At 41.3% G+C, this 20,541-nt stretch overlaps 2 protein-coding genes across 2 annotated transcripts in view; both read right to left on the bottom strand.

The window, feature by feature from the left end:
- The window catches only part of LOC111197509 (NACHT, LRR and PYD domains-containing protein 12-like), a 592,302-nt gene that overhangs the window by 498,378 nt on the left and 73,383 nt on the right, over positions 1–20,541 (bottom strand). The window lies entirely within an intron of this gene.
- LOC125784856 (NLR family CARD domain-containing protein 3-like) lies at positions 204–19,818 on the bottom strand. The gene is made up of 8 exons (XM_049468802.1): positions 19,693–19,818; positions 17,782–18,129; positions 16,465–16,530; positions 14,304–16,083; positions 12,034–12,204; positions 6,251–6,424; positions 5,279–5,325; positions 204–1,171 (listed from the first exon to the last, which is right to left on the bottom strand). The coding sequence occupies exons 1-8, from the start codon at positions 19,736–19,738 to the stop codon at positions 459–461; spliced, it is 3,345 nt and encodes a 1,114-aa protein (XP_049324759.1). The 5' UTR covers positions 19,739–19,818; the 3' UTR covers positions 204–458.

Raw genomic sequence — 20,541 nt, 5'->3', positions numbered from 1 at the left:
CCATAGACTAATCTAAAACTGGCATAGGCCTCTCTGCTGTAAAAAAAAAAAAAGAACAAAGAAAATCGAGAATCAAATCGAATCGTGATCCTAAAATCAGGAATAAAATGGAATCGAGGATTTAGAGAATTGTGATATATATATATATATATATATATAACAATAATCACTAACAGTGTGCTGAATGATAAAGGAATAAGGACTTTTTGTGATTATATATATTTATTATTGAAAGAATGTAAAATACAGTTTATCATATACAGATAAAGAATAGATGAAACAAAGCGGTTAAAAAATTAAGAAGAGCAAAAGAGAAAAACAAAAAAACAAAAAGTGACGTTTAAAATTTAACCCACACCAATGGTGACATCACACACACACACACTATACACACTATACACACACACACACACACACACACACACAATACACAGAAACACACACACACACACACAGGGTTATTCTATTTTACACAGAGTCACTGAGGAGCCATAATAAACCCCAATCCCTGCATAGAGGGGCTGAGTAAAGGTGGTGTAGAATGTGTGTAAGTGTGTGAGAGTGTGTGAGTGTGTATCAGAGGAGACTCTGTAGAAGGACAGAGTGCCGGAGGGACAGTCCACATACACTCCTACTCTCCTACAGCCGGAGGGAGGAGTGGAGAGATCAGTGCTGTTATTATTGTGTTCAACAGAGTAATCGTCATCAGTGCAGAACAGACTCCAGGAGTTTATATTCTCTCCAAACATACAGTCTGATCCTCCTCCTTTCCTGCTGATGGTTTTATAACTCAGAGCTACAACAACTCCTCCTCCTCCAAGTATCCCTCCTCCATCTCCTCCTCTCCACTCAGCCTCCCAGTAACAGCGTCCAGTTACACCAGTAACACCAGTATCACCAGTATCACCAGTATCACCAGTATCACCAGTTACACCAGTATCACCAGTATCACCAGTATCACCAGTTACACCAGTTACACCAGTATCACCAGTTACACCAGTATCACCAGTTACTCTCTCTCTACTCAGAACCTGCTGATAATAATCAAATCTCTCTGGATGATCAGGATACGACTGCAGCTCCTCTCTCCTCCACTCCACCCTCCTGTTCTCCTCACTCAGAGAGAGATCAGGGTTTACTGTGTTTAGATCCAGTGTGAAATCACAGCCGTCTGAAAACAAGAACACACACATTACACACACACTACACACACACTACACACACATACTACACACACACTACACACACACTACACACATTACACACACTACACACACACACATTACACACACTACACACACATTATACACACACTACACACATTACACACACTACACACACATTACACACACTACACACACACACATTACACACACTACACACACATTATACACACACACTACACATTACACACACACACTACACACACACTACACACACATTACACACACATTACACACACTACACACACATTACACACACATTACACACACATTACACACTGCACACACACTACACACACATTACACACACACTACACACATTACACACACACACATACACACACTACACACTCACATACACACACTACACACACACTACAACACACACATTACACACACATTATACACACTACACACACATTACACACACAACACACAAACTACACACATTAAACACACTACACACATTACACACACACTACACACACAATACACACACATTATATACACACAACACACAAACACACATTACACACACATATTACACACACATTACACACACACACTACACTCACACTACACATTACACATGCTACACACATTACACACACACTACACACACATTACACACACACTACACACAACACACAAACACACACTACACACATTACACACATACTACACACACTACAGACATCACACACAGACAACACACATTAAACACACACACATTACACACACAGTGTGTGTAATGTGAGTGTGTGTATGTGTGTAGTGTGTGTATGTGAGTGTATGTAGTGTGTGTAGTGTGTGTATGTGAGTGTGTAGTGTGTGTATGTGAGTGTGTAGTGTGTGTAGTGTGTGTGTAGTGTGTGTATGTGAGTGTGTTGTGTGTGCATGTGAGTGTGTAGTATGTGTGTAGTGTGTATGTGAGTGTGTAGTGTGTGTGTGTAGTGTGTGTAGAGTGTGTATGTGAGTGTGTGTAGTGTGTGTATGTGAGTGTGTAGTGTGTGTATGTGAGTGTGTACAGTGTGTATGTGAGTGTGTAGTGTGTGTAGTGTGTGTGTGTAGTGTGTGTGTGTGTGCAGTGTGTGTAGTGTGTGTATGTGAGTGTGTAGTGTGTGTATGTGACTGTGTAGTGTGTGTATGTGAGTGTGTAGTGTGTGTAGTGTGTGTATGTGAGTGTGTAGTGTGTAGTGTGTGTATGTGAGTGTGTAGTGTGTGTAGTGTGTGTGTGTAGTGTGTGTAGTGTGTGTATGTGAGTGTGTAGTGTGTAGTGTGTGTAGTGTGTGTGGTGTGTGTGGTGTGTGTGGTGTGTATGTGAGTGTGTAGTGTGTGTATGTGAGTGTGTAGTGTGTGTAGAGTGTGTATGTGAGTGTGTAGTGTGTGTATGTGAGTGTGTAGTGTGTGTGTGTGTGTGTGTAATGTGTGTATGTGAGTGTGTACAGTGTGTATGTGAGTGTGTAGTGTGTGTGTGTGTAGTGTGTGTGTGTGTGTGTAGTGTGTAGTGTGTGTAGAGTGTGTATGTGAGTGTGTAGAGTGTGTATGTGAGTGTGTAGTGTGTGTGTGTAGTGTGTAGTGTGTGTGTGTAGTGTGTGTGTAGTGTGTGTGTGTGTAGTGTGTGTAGTGTGTGTGTAGTGTGTAGTGTGTGTAGTGTGTGTAGTGAGTGTAGTGTGTGTAGTGTGTGTGTGTAGTGTGTGTAGTGTGTGTATGTGAGTGTGTAGAGTGTGTATGTGAGTGTACAGTGTGTATGTGAGTGTGTAGTGTGTGTGTGTGTGTGTGTAGTGTGTGTAGTGTGTGTGTAGTGTGTGTGTGTGTAGTGTGTGTGTGTAGTGTGTACTCTGTGTGTAGAGTGTGTATGTGAGTGTGTAGAGTGTGTAGTGTGTGTAGTGTGTGTATGTGAGTGTATGTGAGTGTGTAGTGTGTGTAGTGTGTGTATGTGAGTGTGTAGTGTGTGTGTGTAGTGTGTGTATGTGAGTGTGTAGTGTGTGTGTGTAGAGTGTGTATGTGAGTGTACAGTGTGTATGTGAGTGTGTAGTGTGTGTGTGTGTGTAGTGTGTGTGTAGTGTGTGTGTGTGTGTAGTGTGTGTAGTGTGTGTGTGTAGTGTGTAGTGTGTGTAGTGTGTGTAGTGAGTGTAGTGTGTGTAGTGTGTGTGTAGTGTGTGTAGTGTGTGTAGTGTGTGTATGTGAGTGTGTAGAGTGTGTATGTGAGTGTACAGTGTGTATGTGAGTGTGTAGTGTGTGTAGTGTGTGTAGTGTGTGTGTAGTGTGTGTGTGTGTGTAGTGTGTGTGTGTAGTGTGTACTCTGTGTGTAGAGTGTGTATGTGAGTGTGTAGAGTGTGTAGTGTGTGTAGTGTGTGTAGAGTGTGTAGTGTGTGTATGTGAGTGTATGTGAGTGTGTAGTGTGTGTAGTGTGTGTATGTGAGTGTGTAGTGTGTGTGTGTGTTGTGTGTATGTGAGTGTGTAGTGTGTGTAGTGTGTGTATGTGAGTGTGTAGTGTGTGTGTGTAGTGTGTGTATGTGAGTGTGTAGTGTGTGTGTGTAGTGTGTGTATGTGAGTGTGTAGTGTGTGTGTGTAGTGTGTGTATGTGAGTGTGTAGTGTGTGTGTGTAGTGTGTGTATGTGAGTGTATAGTGTGTGTAGTGTGTGTATGTGAGTGTGTAGTGTGTGTGTGTGAGTGTGTGTGTAGTGTGTGTATGTGAGTGTGTAGTGTGTGTGTGTAGTGTGTGTATGTGAGTGTGTAGTGTGTGTGTGTAGTGTGTGTATGTGAGTGTGTAGTGTGTGTAGAGTGTGTATGTGAGTGTGTAGTGTGTGTATGTGAGTGTGTAGTGTGTGTATGTGAGTGTGTAGTGTGTGTATGTGAGTGTGTAGTGTGTGTATGTGAGTGTGTAGTGTGTGTAGTGTGTGTATGTGAGTGTGTAGTGTGTGTAGTGTGTGTATGTGAGTGTGTAGTGTGTGTAGTGTGTGTATGTGAGTGTGTAGTGTGTGTATGTGAGTGTGTAGTGTGTGTAGAGTGTGTATGTGAGTGTGTAGTGTGTGTATGTGAGTGTGTAGAGTGTGTATGTGAGTGTGTAGTGTGTGTATGTGAGTGTGTAGTGTGTGTATGTGAGTGTGTAGTGTGTGTAGTGTGTGTAGTGTGTAGTGTGTGTAGTGTGTAGTGTGTGTGTAGTGTGTGTATGTGAGTGTGTAGTGTGTGTATGTGAGTGTGTAGTGTGTGTATGTGAGTGTGTAGTGTGTGTATGTGAGTGTGTAGTGTGTGTATGTGAGTGTGTAGTGTGTGTATGAGTGTGTAGTGTGTGTAGTGTGTGTATGTGAGTGTGTAGTGTGTGTAGTGTGTGTATGTGAGTGTGTAGTGTGTGTATGTGAGTGTGTAGTGTGTGTATGTGAGTGTGTAGTGTGTGTAGTGTGTGTAGTGTGTGTGTAGTGTGTGTAGTGTGTGTAGTGTGTGTATGTTATTAATAAACATTGTTATTTAATAATAGGTCTTTGCTTCTTCAGTGTTGTAATGTTAATTTTAATTCTGAACAGATTTCGCTCATTTAAAAAGCCTGAAAAAGTTTTTAAAACGCTCAGTTTTAACTTTTTACTCATGAAGAAATGTGGGGTTTAAATCAGGCTCGGGTTCATAATGACAGTTTATTGATTATTTTAATGGAGAGCGTTGTGGATAACTCACACTGCACGTTTGAATGGTTTGTTGTGTTTGAACAGCGACAGATGCAGCTGAAGCTCATTCTCACTCATTCTCTCTCTCATCGTACAGTTTTAGAAATAAAAAATCACATCGAGAAACTGAGTTCAGGCAGAGATAAAACTCAGTTCAGTTCAATAAACCTAAGATTAGTTCATCAAATATTGTAGAAGATAAAGAAGAGGATGAGCTTTTGCTGATTCCATCATTTAAAAGTGAAATGTAATGTAATGTACGTATAGTGTGTGTGTGTGAGTGTAGTGTGTGTGAGTGTAGTGTGTGTGTGAGTGTGTGTGTGTAGTGTGTGTGTGTGTAGTGTGTGTGAGTGTAGTGTGTGTGTGTAGTGTGTGTGAGAGAAAACTTACATTTCTTTAATCCAGGTTTGATTCTTATTTTGCCTCCATGTTCCATTCTAAACACAAACACACACACACACACACACACACACACAAACACACACACACACACACACACACACACACACAGATCAGCAGGGTGTGAGAGTGAAATGCAGAGTTTCTCTCTCTGGGTTTATATTAGTGAACATGGTGAAGGAATATGAAGTTCTGGATTTTCCTGATACACAATAATTAACGTTAATCCTTAAGAAGAAACACCCACTCCTTTATAACACCATTAACACAATTAGAGGAAACCAGAGCCTCAGATTTAAATTTTAATATCTAATAACAGATTCAATATGCTGTCACACTTTAGCTTCTTCTTTTATTCCCAGCCTCTAGGGGGCGTGAGGGAGAATTATAGGGTCTCTGTTTAGAACAGGTGAAGAAGTAAAGGCTGGACCATAAAGATCCAGCTACAAAGGAAACATGGAGTCTTCAACTTTTAACCAACAAACATGTGGACTTTACTTTACTCTAAACTCTGATGAGCTCAATCCATTTTATTAACACCTGAAACGCTGTGATTTATGAATAACGTACATTGAGGGTTCATCACGCTACAAACTCTGTAGTCCAGAACTTTAATCTTTACGTTCTGTCTATGGGCAAACTCTGATCCTGAACTTGGATTATTATTATTCCTGTGTTGATCTGAAGCTGGATAATATGAGTTGCTTTCATCTTATAATATAATTTTAGTTTATAATAGAAAATTCACAACAAAAGTCTGAATACACCACATCTGTATATGCACTGTGCACTTTATTATTAAAATATATTAATTTAACTGAGAAAATGTAGCTCATTCTAACACAGGGTAACTTTGGACTCTTTAAACAGTTGATCACTCTTCTTTTATCTTTAACTGACCCTCATCACTCTATCTAACATCTGCAGCACACCTGAATCTTCCCCCTGAGTATTTCTTCATACCTGAGCGTCTCCAGTGAGTAGTGTGGATCCTCCAGTCTGGCAGAAAGCAGCTTCTCTCCTGACTCTCCTGGGTGGTTGTAGGTCAGATCCAGCTCTTTCAGGTGGGAGGGGTTTGAATTAAGAGCTGAAGCCAGAGAAGAACAGCCTTTTTCTGTGATCATACACCCAGATAATCTAAAGAGAGAGAAAATTAAGTAAGTTATTAACAGAGAGAAAAAGAGTGACAGAGGCAGACTGAGAGAGAGATTATACACTTCTGTATTAAACAGAACACACAACAAACTACTCTAGTCTCTAGGAACACTGGAAAATGAGTCATGAATCCTCTTAAACTTTGTAAATATTGTAATTAGTAATATAATACAGGAAATTGTCAAATCCTGCACCTAACAGCTGGAGTTATGCATAGGGCTCAGCCAGGATCTACTACTCACTCAACTAACAACAATAGCCAAAACCACCACAATCTGATACTGGCTCGACAAGGATCCAGAAGCACAGCCTAACACTATGTTCATGGTCCATCGCCTCAACTGCCAAGTAACAGACCTACCGAAAAATAACCAATGAACAAACAGAATCCCTCCTTAATCTAAGCTCACTTCCTTAATCTATGGCAACAACACACTAACCACAGCACCCTACCTAAGCACAATCACACACAATAAATGACATAAGTTGCGTGAGCAGAACACAGCAACCACTACCATCTGATACTGGCTCGACAAGAATCCAGAAGCATAGCGAACTATGTTCATGGTCCGTGCCTCAACTGCCAAGTACTCAGACGTCTGCAAAAACCCATGAGACAACTTACTACAAGAACTGCAAGACCACACCAATCCCCTTCATCCAAACTCTAACACAAACTTCAGTGCAAGCTCTTCTCAGGGGTCTTCAGGTAGGCACCTTCCTTCGTCAGTGTTTCGCTTAATTAGGCCCACGACACCTTCAGAAGGCTCAACAGTGAAGTCTGGCGTCCCAGACCCACCCCCCTCCAAGCCTGCTGTAGAAGCACAAACTCATTCCCTTCCCCACGTAGCCTCAGCCCTTCTGAACCACAACCACTGACTAGATCTTCAGCTACATCTGACAACTCCTTCACTACTGTCCTCAGCACACGACCTCTAATTCCGAATTCAGACAGCAGTCTTGTGGCAGACTTCGCAACAAAGCCTCTAGTACCTACCTCCACCGGTCTAATATACGCTTGCTAGGGTTGTCACGATACCAAAATTTTGACTTCGATACCGATACCAACTGTAGTATCACGATTCTCGATACCAAAACGATACTTGGAAGAAAAAAAAACAATAAAAATATCTGAACATAAAATGTTTATTTTTGACTGAACTGGATTGAACACTGAACAATCGGTGCAAACGTTTTTATTCTAAAATGAAACATTTGAACAAAAAACTAGTTTCGTTATTATAACCTTAACTAAGATAAGAGATAAGATAATCCTTTATTAATCCCACAATGAGGAAATTTACCATGTTACAGCAGTGCAGAGTAAAGGACAGAGAAACAGGTCAGGAAAAGGTAAATACAAATAATGATAAATCTATACATACAGAAAACCTATTGTAGGAAAATATATAAAGAGTTTAAAAAATTATATATAGTAAAAGAAAAAAATATATATACATCTAGTGCATAGAGATATGATTATGGTAGGGTGGACCAGTATTATTGCACAAGAGTAACAGTGAATAAATATCAAATAAATAATAGATAAAAACAAAAGTGAGAAAAAAAATATTGCACATTAAATAAATTGCACAAATGATGATCACAGTACTCGTAGTGAGATGGATATTGCACACGGTAAGCATCACAGCTACACTGAGTAGTATGTAGGTTTGTATGAAGTCCTGAGATAGTAAACTAGTGTTTACTGGGAGCACGGTGTGTTGTAAAGTCTGATGGCGTGTGGAACGAAGGACCTGCGGAATCTCTCCTTCACACAGCGTGGGTGCAGCAGCCGGGTACTGAAGGAGCTGCTCAGTGCTGTCAGAGAGTGATGCATGGGATGGGACAGGTTCTTCAGCATGTTGTTAAGCTTAGTCCTCATCCTCCTGTTTCCCACCACCTCCACTGGGTCCAGAGGACACCCCAGGACAGAGCTGGACTTCCTGATGATTCTGTCCAGTCTCTTCCTGTCAGCGGTGGAGATGCTGCTGCCCCAGCAGACCACTCCATAAAAGATGGCTGATGCCACCACGGCATCAAAGAAGGTCCTCAGTAGTGTCCCTCGCACGCCAAAGGACCGAAGTCTCCTCAGGAGATGCAGTCTGCTCTGACCTTTCCTGTAGAGAGCAGCCGTGTTGTCAGTCCAGTCCAGCTTGTTGTTAAGGTGGACACCTAGGTACTTGTAGGACCTCACTATCTCAATATCCGAGCCCTGGATGTTCAGAGGCACCGGAGGAGAGTGTTTGGTCCTGCGGAAGTCCACCACCAGCTCTTTGGTTTTTCCTGCGTTGATCTGCAGGCAGTTCCTCTGGCACCATTTCACAAAGTCCTGTGTCAGTTCTCTGTACTCCTTGTCATCTCCATCACTGATGAGTCCGACGATAGCAGAGTCGTCTGAGAACTTTTGCAGGTGGCAGCTGGCAGAGCTGTACTTGAAGTCTGCAGTGTAGAGGGTGAACAAGAAAGGAGCAAGAACTGTTCCCTGTGGAGCCCCCGTGCTGCAGATGACCATGTCAGACTGACAGCCCTGCGTTCTCACATACTGCGGTCTGTTAGTAAGATAGTCCAGAATCCAGGTGGTGAGGTGATGGTCCAATCCTGTGACCTCCAGCTTGTCCTTCAGGAGCATGGGTTGGATGGTATTGAAAACACTGGAGAAATCAAAGAACATGATTCTCACAGTACTCCCAGCATTCTCCAGGTGGGACAGAGATCTGTGTAGCAGGTGGATGATGGCATCTTCCACTCCAATGCCAGGTTGATAGGCAAACTGAAGTGGCTCCATTGATGAATTCACCAGGGGGCGAAGGTGGATGAGGAGCAGTCTCTCCAGGGTCTTCATCAGGTGAGATGTAAGTGCCACTGGCCTGTAGCTGTTGAGGTCTTTTGGATGCGGGGTCTTTGGAATTGGTACCACACAGGATGTTTTCCACAGCTGTGGAACCCTCCCTAGCCTCAAACTCAGGTTAAAAATGTACTGGGTCACAGTGCACAACTCGTTGGCACAGGTCTTCAGAACTCTTGAGCTGATGCCATCTGGACCCGCAGCCTTTCTGACCTTGATCTTCTTGAGTGCACATCTCACCTGGGATGTTGTGAGTGTGAGGCTGGATTGTGGGGGCTGAGTGCTGGAGCTTGTGTCAGCAGAGGATCCGTCTGGTGGTGACTTTGGGTTGAGAGAGGGAGGGGTGGGTGTAGGGCAGCATGCTGGTAGTGCCAGACGGGGAGATTTCTGCAGTGATGTTTGTGCAGTGGGGGGAGTAGGTGCGTGATCAAACCTGTTGAAAAACAGATTGAGTTCGTTTACCCATTTTTGATCCCCCACTGCCTGAGAGTCAGGTTTCCTGTGGCCTGAAATAGTTTTGAGGCTATTCCAGACTCTGCTGACATTATTGTGCTGCAGTTGGTCCTCCATCTTCCTCCTGTAACTGGCTTTACCATCCCGGATCTTTCGTCTTAACTCCCTCTGTGCAGATTTCATTCTGTCCTTGTCACCTGACTTAAATGCCCTCTTTTTCTCCTTCAGGAGAGCTTTAATATCAGGCTTGATCCATGGTTTGTTGTTGGAGAAACACCGCACAGTTTTGGTGGGTACAGTGTTCTCCACACAAAAGTTGACATAGTCCGTTATGCAGTGTGTAAGGCCCTTAATATCGTCCCCGTGAGGATCACACAGTTCCTCCCAGAGTGTCGTGCTGAAACAGTCCTTCAGAGCCTCTTCAGTCTCTGCAGTCCATTTCTTCACAGTGCGGGTGACAGCTGGTTCTCTGTGTACGAGAGGTTTGTACACAGGCAGGAGATGAACCAGGTTGTGGTCTGATCTTCCTAGAGGGGGGAGGGGTGATGAGTCATATGCCCCCTCTGTATTGGCATAGAACAGGTCCAGTGTTTTATTGTCTCTGGTGTGGCAGGTAACGTACTGGGTGAAGGTAGACAGGGTTGAGGATGGAGTGCAGTGGTTAAAGTCTCCTGAGATCACAAGGAGGGCCTGTGGGTGTTGGGTCTGAATCCTGCTCACAGCTGAGTGCAGGACGTCACAGGCAGTATCAGCGTTAGCAGGCGGCGGCACGTAAGCAGTTATCGCGATAGCGTGCGTGAATTCCCGTGGGAGATAGTACGGTCTCATGCTAACGGCTAACAGTTCAATGTCCTTGTAGCAGATTTGCTCTTTAATAGTGATGTGCCCAGGATTACACCATCTATCATTCACAAACACTGCCAGTCCTCCTCCTTTCCTCTTACCGCTCTCCTCTGTCCTGTCCGCCCATATGAGGTGAAATCCATCCAGAGAGACGAGCGTGTCCGGAGCTAGCGCTGTTAGCCACGTCTCTGTAAACAGCATAACGCTACACTCACGGAATTCCCTCTGGTGTCGGGTCAGCGCCGCCAACTCATCCATCTTATTGGGGAGAGATCTCACATTCCCCATGATGACAGAAGGAAGAATGGGTTTGTAGCGTCTCCTTCTCGCGCGCCGCTGAGCACCCGCACGACACCCCCGCTGCCTCCTCTTTAGCTCACGGGGGATCTCGGGCTGCTCCCCTGGAGGTAGCCTTGTTATGCTAAAGGCTAACAGCTGATCCCGGCTATAAACAAAGAGACCGTCTGCTGGATCCGCGGTCGCGTGTGTAATGTGCCAGAAAAACAAAACAAAGAAAAGCACAAGCTTGACCAGTTTAGTGTCCATGGTGTGCGGACAGTTTAAAAAGTACTTAAACTTAGAATTCTATAAAAAAAAGAGAGAAAAAACAAGAGAAAAAGCTCACGAAGAGCAGGAGCTGCTGTAACTGGCTGCCACTCGAGCGGCGCCGGAAGATTAAACACATTATCAAACAATATTAAACAGATATAAACATTTACCGTGTGCGCCTTTAGACCTTGTGTTAGCTATGGTTGTTGTTCTCCCTCTGCTACTAAGATAGTCGTCTCTCTCTGCCGCCAAAGTTAGTTATGACCCACAATTCTACAGTTATCCGCGTCACGTCACGTGACTCATTATGCTCCACAGTAAAGCAGCACTGGACCAAATACTCTTTTTTAACCAAATATTATTTTAGAGACGTATATTTATAAAGACATTTCACCCTCATTTTTAGACCTGTTCATATTGTTTTTTAGCCCTATTTAACAACCATGTGAAATAAAAACAACAATTAATTTATAATAATAAATAAACATAAATATTCTAATTAACATGTCATTCTGACAGTTACAGTAACATTTGCCACAAGTCTTTTTTTACCCTGTTACTAACCCTAGTCTAAAATTTGTTTAGCATATCTTTCCACCACTCCACCTAAAATTCCAATTTAATTGCTCTAGACTGGTAGTTTCAAAGCATGCTGTCATTCTATAGAAGCTAATGTTTTATTTTAGATCAAATTTATATCTCCTTCAGAAATAATCTTATTCAAGATGTTTATCATTTTACTAAATTTTAAACACTGACGTTTAGCAAACAAGTGAACATTTTACACAACTTTTCATTCCATCTTAAATATGGCAGCTTGACCAGCAGAATCAAAGGGTTTAATTTTATATGCAATCATATAATTCAATTCTCAGATATGGAATTCCATAAGACTGACCTGAGAATCTGTAGTTTACAGTGTGAACTCTTCAGTCCAGCAGAGAGCAGCTCCACTCCTGAATCCTGCAGGTCATTGTTACTGAGGTCAAGCTCTATCAGTGCTGAATCCGAGATGAGTACTGATGCCAGTGTTTCACAGGCGTTTGTACTGAGACTGCAGTGATCCAACCTTCACATTTAATATTATAATTAGCTTTCAGAAACTCTAAAATGAAGTAATTGCTAAACCTATAGGGTAAAGGGCATTTACCTGTACCTAACACAATAAATTTTTATTAGTTTAAAGAATATCAATATAATTACAGGCTCAGTGTATGTATAAGGAACAAAAGGCAGCTTAAACATGTTACAGTTGTGGTCAAAAGTTTACATACACTTGTAAAAAAACATAATGTTATGGCTGTCTTGAGTTTTCAATAAGTTCTACAACTCTTATTTTTCTGTGATAGAGTGATCGGAACACATACATGTTTGTCACAAAAAACAGTCATAAAATTTGGTTCTTTCATAAATTTATTATGGGTCTGCTGAAAATGTCACCACATCTGCTGGGTCAAAAATATACATACAGCAACAAAATTTGTCAATTTTGGTGATGTAGCGAGTTGTGTCAATCAAATTAGCTTCATGTCATGGCCTCTTCACTTCTTGTAAGTGATTCTGATTGACTACAGCTGTTGACTTCTCATGAGCCCATTTAAATAGGGCTCATTTGACCCAGTGATTAGACTCAGCTACAAAAGCTACAATGGGAAAGTCAAAGGAACTCAGTGTGGATCTGAAAAAGCGAATTATTGACTTGAACAAGTCAGGGAAGTCACTTGGAGCCATTTCAAAGCAGCTACAGGTCCCAAGAGCAACTGTGCAGACAATTATACGCAAGTATAAAGTGCATGGAACAGTTGTGTCACTGCCACGATCAGGAAGAAAACGCAAGCTATCACATGCTGCCGAGAGGAGATTGGTCAGGATGGTCAAGAGTCAACCAAGAATCACCAAGAAGCAGGTCTGCAAGGATTTGGAAGCTGATGGAACACAGGTGTCAGTCTCCACAGTCAAGCGTGTTTTACATCGCCATGGACTGAGAGGCTGCCGTGCAAGAAAGAAGCCCTTGCTCCAGAAAAGGCACCTTAAGACTCGGCTGAAGTTTGCTGCTGATCACATGGACAAAGATAAAACCTTCTGGAGGAAAGTTCTCTGGTCAGACGAAACAAAAATTGAGCTGTTTGGCCACAACACCCAGCAATATGTTTGGAGGAGAAAAGGTGAGGCCTTTAATCCCAGGAACACCATGCCTACTGTCAAGCATGGTGGTGGTAGTATTATGCTCTGGGGATGTTTTGCTGCCAGTAGAACTGGTTCTTTGCAGAAAGTAAATGGGATAATGAAGAAGGAGGATTACCTCCAAATTCTGCAGGAAAACTTAAAACCATCAGCCCGAAGGTTGGGTCTTGGGCGCAGTTGGGTGTTCCAACAAGACAATGACCCAAAACACACATCAAAAGTGGTAAAGGAATGGCTAAACCAGGCTAGAATTAAGGTTTTAGAATGGCCTTCCCAAAGTCCTGACTTAAACCCCATTGAGAACATGTGGACAGTGCTAAAGAAACGGGTTCATGCAAGAAAACCATCACATTTAGCTGAACTGCACCAATTCTGTCAAGAAGAGTGGTCAAACATTCGACCTGAAGCTTGCCAGGAGCTTGTGGATGGCTACCAAAAGCGCCTAGTTGCCGTGAAAATGGCCAAGGGACATGTAACCAAATACTAATGTTGCTGTATGTATATTTTTGACCCAGCAGATTTGGTGACATTTTCAGCAGACCCATAATAAATTTATGAAAGAACCAAATTTTATGACTGTTTTTTGTGACAAACATGTATGTGTTCCGATCACTCTATCACAGAAAAATAAGAGTTGTAGAACTTATTGAAAACTCAAGACAGCCATAACATTATGTTTTTTTACAAGTGTATGTAAACTTTTGACCACAACTGTATATAGCCTCTAGTATAGCATTAATATTTAGTAAGACCTGTTAACAATATCACATTTCTATTACACTTTGTATATCAACCTTTTTGCAGTTTAGTGATTTAAGATTGTTTTGTTTAGTTATTTCTGGAATCTTTTAAATGTATAATTATAATCATCAGATATATCATTATTATTATTATTATTATTATTATTATTATTATTATTATTATTATTATAGAATAGTTATTTACTACTATATAAAAAGTATCCCTAAGGAAAATAGTACTTACAGAGCTCGCCGTGTGTTTTTCACCACAGGCAGTAATCTCCTCAGTCCTTCTTCTGATGCTCTGTATTTTTTCAGTTCAAACTTCTCCTGAGTTTCCTCTGACATCATCAGCACAAATACCAGAGCTGACCACTGTGTGGATGAGAGTTCCTGTGTTGAGAGTGTTCCTGAGTTCAGGAAGTTCTGGATTTCTCCTGTGAGTGAGGTGTCTTTCATTTCACTTAGACAGTGGAAGAGATTGATGGTCTTTTCAGAAGATTTCTTCTTTTTGAGTTTTCTCTTAATGTAGCCTATAGTCCCCTTCAGATCCTCTTTGTTTATCTCTATTTCTGGCTGTAGACTCTTGAGGAGCCTCTGATTGGACTCCAGAGTGAGGCCAAAGAGGAAGCGGAGGTAAAGATCCAGGTGTCCATTTTTACTCTTCATGGCTTTCTCCACAGCTGTCTTCAGAAGATTATCCAGTGTGTGTTTGTACCTCCATTTTATTTTCTCCCACCAGGTCTGGAAGAGTGGATTACTTTCATCACTGGATGTGATGAAAACAAACACAGCAGCGAGGAACTCCTGGAAACTCAAATGTACAAAGCTGTAGATCTTCTCTTCCTTTTTAAAGATCTGGGTACAGACTCCAGAGTGCACTACGGCTTCTTCTACCTCAATATCACACTCTTTCAGATCTTCCTCATAGAATATGAGCTGTTCTTTTTGTAGCTGAAGAAAGGCTAATTTTGCCAGTTTCAGTACACTCTCTGCTTCCATTTTTTCTCTCTTAGATGATGGAACTGCACCATCCACGTTCTGTTCTGGGTTGTATTTCTCACTCTTCTGTCTTGTGTGAAAGATCAGGAAACGAATGTACATTTCTGTAAGAGTTGTGGGAGCATTTTCCATCTCTTTGTCTTTCTTAATCATTTCCTGAAGAACAGAGACTGAGATCCGGCAGAAGACTGGAATGTGACACAAGATATGAAGACTTCTTGCGGCTTTGATATGTGAAATGATTCTGCTGGCTTCATCCTGGTTTTGGATTCTCTTTCTGAAGTACTCCTCCTTCTGTGAGTCATTGAATCCACGGATTTCTGTAATGATCAGGAAGTATTTTCGTGGGATCTGATTGGCTGCTGCAGGTCGAGAAGTTATCCAAATAACAGCAGTGGGAAGCAGCTCTCCTTTAATGATGCCTGTTAGCAGTTTATTCAGAGAGATATTCGCTTGTGCATTTAATACTTTCTCTTGATTGAAGTTTAGAGGAATCTTGCTTTCATCCAGTCCATCTAGAATCAAAGCTACAGTGTACTTACCGTTTAAAATCTCCATTACATCTTCTATGTAGAGTTCAGGGTGAAAATAGTGTAAAAGATCTGAAACCGTGAGGGAATTCTCTTTAATCAAATTCAGCTCCCGAAAGGGAAGAAACAGAATGAAATCTAAATCCTGGTTGTGCCTTTCCTCAGCCCAGTCCAGAATAAACTTGTGTACAGAGGCTGTTTTACCTACGCCAGCAATTCCCAGTGTAAGAACTTTTGTACCAGACTTATTTTCTCCAGACTGCACTTTAAAAATTTCAGTGAAGTTGACTGATGTTTCTCCTGGTTTGGGATAAAATCCTTCCATCTGTCTCACTTCATGCTGAGTGTTTACTCCTCCTGTGCAGCCTTTAACCACATAGAGTTCAGTAAAAATGTCTTTCAGAGGAGCATAATCCCCTTCCTGTGACGTCCCTTCATACAGGTTTGCAAATTTCTTCTTAAACTCCTCTTTTAGTTTTAATTGGATTTTATCTGATGCAAGGAAAAAAAATTAAATATAGTGACTCATTGTCATTAATCAAAATATTTCACTTTCTGTGTAACATCATTGCATTACATTTTATAATGTAAATACATATTTAGTAGCTTTTAATATTATTAAAGACAAGATAAGACTAAGGTTCACTACAATAAAATATAAAATATAAAATCATAGCACAAATGTGGCTAATTTTCTGCATATAACAGTATAACACACAAACTGCATTACACGCCAAATGCAAAGAAAAAGTGCATACCACTACAGAGTTACAGTATATTAGAAAGGCCATGGTGTTTATTGCTAATGTTTCATGGTCATTGGTAATGTTCATGTATTAACACAGAATAACAGCGATTATTTAATGAGTTTACCTGCAGTCAATGTAGTAGAAGAGGCTGCTGAACTCTCACTCCTTACCTGTCCTCTACCTGCTCCACCTGAGGGAGAGCACAGCAGTACAGAATAAGAAACAACATCAGATAATCCAATCACAAAAACACTGAACTGAGCACTAGTCTTTATTATTACTCAACTAAATACAAAAAACTAAATAAAACAGTCTAAATACACAGGTTCTGTTCTGTAAAATGTTAATTTTATTTTTTGTCAATGTACATTATTCTTTAATAATTTATATATAATTGTATCCCTAGTTGAAAGGCCAATTACCCCATCCACTCATTGGGACTCCCCCTATCACTAGGAGGGTAAAGGCCAGAGCACGCCTCCTCCAATACATGTGATAATGCAGCATCACAGTCAGCTAACAGAAGCCACAATGAGAGTGATGAGAGCTGCTGATGAAGAAGCAGCATAACCTACTGTACTCTCTCTCTCTCAGACTCCGGCTGCTGATGGAGAAGCAGCATAACCTACTGTACTCTCTCTCTCTCAGACTCCGGCTGCTGAAGGAAAAGCAGCATGATCTACTGTACTCTCTCTCTCTCTCTCTCTCTCAGACTCCGGCTGCTGAAGGAAAAGCAGCATGACCTACTGTACTCTCTCTCTCTCTCTCTCAGACTCCGGCTGCTGATGAAGAAACAGCATGATCTACTGTACTCTCTCTCTCTCTCTCTCTCTCAGACTCCGGCTGCTGATGAAGAAACAGCATAATCTACTGTACTCTCTCTCTCTCTCTCTCTCTCTCAGACTCCGGCTGCTGATGAAGAAACAGCATAATCTACTCTACTCTCTCTCTCTCTCTCTCTCTCTCTCTCAGACTCCGGCTGCTGAAGGAAAAGCACCATGATCTACTGTACTCTCTCTCTCTCTCTCTCTCTCAGACTCCAGCTGCTGATGAAGAAACAGCATAATCTACTGTACTCTCTCTCTCTCTCTCTCAGACTCCGGCTGCTGATGAAGAAACAGCATAATCTACTGTACTCTCAGACTCCGGCTCTCTCTCTCTGCAGTAGTGCCTGTGTTTAAGGGTTCATATGCTTGCATCTTTATAATAATCAAATAAATATAATCTAACAAATATATTCATTATTTATTCTGTTTTTATTTGTATCAGAACAATCTTAATAAAACTGACCACAGTGTAGTAAAATTATACAGAAACAAAAAAAAATCTATTTGTGTACTTTTTACAATCACTGTCTGAAAAAGGCAGTAAACAAGTTTTTTCCTCTTATTCCTCTTTTACTTTACCTTTTATAGTTTTCAGATGTTTCAGATATTTTTACCTTCATGCTGAGATTCAGCTCCAGTGTGAATATGAACTGAGCCATAAAAATTTCCATGTAGAACAGGTGCAATGACATTCCCTCCAGTCTGAGCTGTGGTGTTCTGGACCAGTTCACTGGGAGCTGTGGGGTTCTGGGTTGTGGTGGTCTGGACCAGTTCACTGGGAGCTGTGGGGTTCTGGGTTGTGGTGTTCTGGACCAGTTCACTGGGAGCTGTGGGGTTCTGGGTTGTGGTGTTCTGGACCAGTTCACTGGGAGCTGTGGGGTTCTGGGTTGTGGTGGTCTGGACCAGTTCACTGGGAGCTGTGGGGTTCTGGGTTGTGGTGGTCTGGACAGGACTGATTTGATCTGTGTTCACATGAGAGCAAAAGTCTGAGTTTCAAGTGTATCAAAATTCTCACAGTCAAAACTCAGAATCAACCAAAGGTGGATAGAGTAGCCAAAGGCAGAACTTTTGTAAAAGTAATTTGTACAAAAATTATTTTGTTAAATAACTGAATAACTGTCAGTCCTGACTTTGTCAGTCTGCCTATTCAGGACAATTGTCCCCCCCAAAGACTCCATTTCCCAGCAATCTCAGCCCATGGACTACAATGACTCGGCACGTGACTCTGCAGCGTTCAGCCTTTCTCACATTCTGATTACACATTTCCCACATCTGTTTGCACCTGTATAAATAGCCCTCTGTTCCCTTTGTTCCTCGCCGAGTATTAACTAGGTTTCTAGCACTGTTATGACGCGTTTTCCTGACTTTCTTGAATTCTTGTTATCGACCCTTTTCTGCTCTTAGTTTTCTCTCTTGCCTAGCCCTCTGGTTTTATTGTGGATTTTTGTTACTGACCTTGTTTCCTCCTCTGACTACTATCTTGCCTTTCCCTGTTTAACCTGCATGTTTTACCGTGTACTGACTACGTTCTAGTATGATGCTTTGGATCTGTGTTTATAATAAACCTGTGTTTTCTAATCTGCATTGTCTCTCGTGGTTCCTGGCCCTGCTGACAACAATAAGCTGTAATTAGTCTAATGTTATACTGTTCATCTGCAGCTTTATTACTATAAATACTGCTGTCGTTCTGAAATTACAGATGGACAGAATTTTTTGTATCAAATTTCTTGCAGTGTTTAGTGAACCAGGGGGTGGGGCTGTAAACCCATGACTGTTTAAAACCCTGTGACCTTTAGCACTGTGTGTTGTTGACCTCTCCAGAGAGTAGATTTAGTGCAGGGTGTAGGGAGTGATGTGGGACGGATCTGTAAACTCTGATGTGTGAAGAGCACTTATAACTATGCGTTATAACAAGAGGACAATGTAAACGTGAGGAAAACTAGGTGTCTTTTCTCTAAACATTGCATTCGGGTTCGGGGCTCATTAAAAATCGTTCAGCCCAGGACAGATGTTGCTCCTGGTGAACGGACTTGTACAAGGTCCTGAAGGAAGCTTTCAGAGATGTGTTTGAATTAAGCAACAGAAAATGTGCATTGAATTAAAAATGACTCATTACTTATGGTTGTAATGTGTAACGTGAGGAACAAAGGTGAATATAATGGAGTAAAAGATTTCCGACATCACAAATGTACTCAAGTAAAAGTGTTAAAAAATATAATGTAATTAAGTAAACGTAGCATGTTACTACCCACCTACCAATCAATTATTCTCTGTCAGCAAATTTCTTAAAAAACTCTTTTCTTTTCATGTTTTAGACAAAATGTGTGAGAGTGGACCTGGAAGAAGCGCTAGAGAAAACTTAAATCATGTTACCTTATGATTTCCAATATTTGTTCATTAGTATTTCTTTATTTTTTATCTAAATATAAGAAACTATATAAGACATTAGTTAAAAAAATGATTGATCTTGTCCAAGAAAGAAAGAGAAAGGAAAGAAAATGGGGGAGGAGCATCTGCTACATCACCTTTTTGATCTGGATCGTCCTCCAACACTTGTGGATCACCTTCCATCCTGTAGGACTGCTCCTGTAGAAGGAGAGTAGATTCAGGTTTAGTGGAGGATTTCTGGTAAAGATGTAGAAGTTCCTGGATTTCTGAAGGAGGACAGAACCCATGTTTTAATGTTATTAGTAACATCTACAAAACACCAACCACTCCTTCTTTAAGAAGCTTTACTGGATCAGTGATGGTCAGGAGTGAAGTGGGTGTTTGAGGAGAATTAGGTCAAACAAACAACATAAAGAAACACAAAGAAATCAGACAACACAGTAATTTACATTACATTTCTATAAAATAATTCTCCAGTTTAGGATAATATTTACTGTACATATTGAAACTGTAGCAGAGGAGTGTTAAAAGTAAAGATCAGAAAGTTCATATTAAAAGACATTGTTCATGTATCCTGTAGAATCCAGAGAGAAAGAGTAAAAATAAAGAGTGTAATTAAATGAAATGATCTTACCTGCTGTGAGCAGAGGTGTATCAGTCCATGAGCTTTTAGTCCTCAGCTTCTAAACTCCTGTACTTTTAGATCTGGAACAGAGGATAGAATTTAGCTTTTAGATCATTCTGATCATAAACTTTCCATATAAAACCTCTTCTGATCTGTAGAGGAAGCTTTTAAAGCCAGACTTCAGTGCAGCTCCGTTATAAAACTGATGAGTAAAGAGAGCAAGCAGATCTGCGTAACAGGAAACAGTTTCACAACTCAAACTCAGACACAGCTACATTCAGTTCTGTATCTTTTAGAGACTCTGAAGGTATTAGATCAGAGTAGAAATAGAAGAGAACAGTAGAGTTACAGAAGCAGATCT

This window comes from Astyanax mexicanus, chromosome 1, assembly GCF_023375975.1.
Source record: "Astyanax mexicanus isolate ESR-SI-001 chromosome 1, AstMex3_surface, whole genome shotgun sequence".
Classification (NCBI taxonomy): Eukaryota; Metazoa; Chordata; class Actinopteri; order Characiformes; family Acestrorhamphidae; genus Astyanax; species Astyanax mexicanus.
This window is presented reverse-complemented; position numbering and strand designations above follow the sequence as displayed.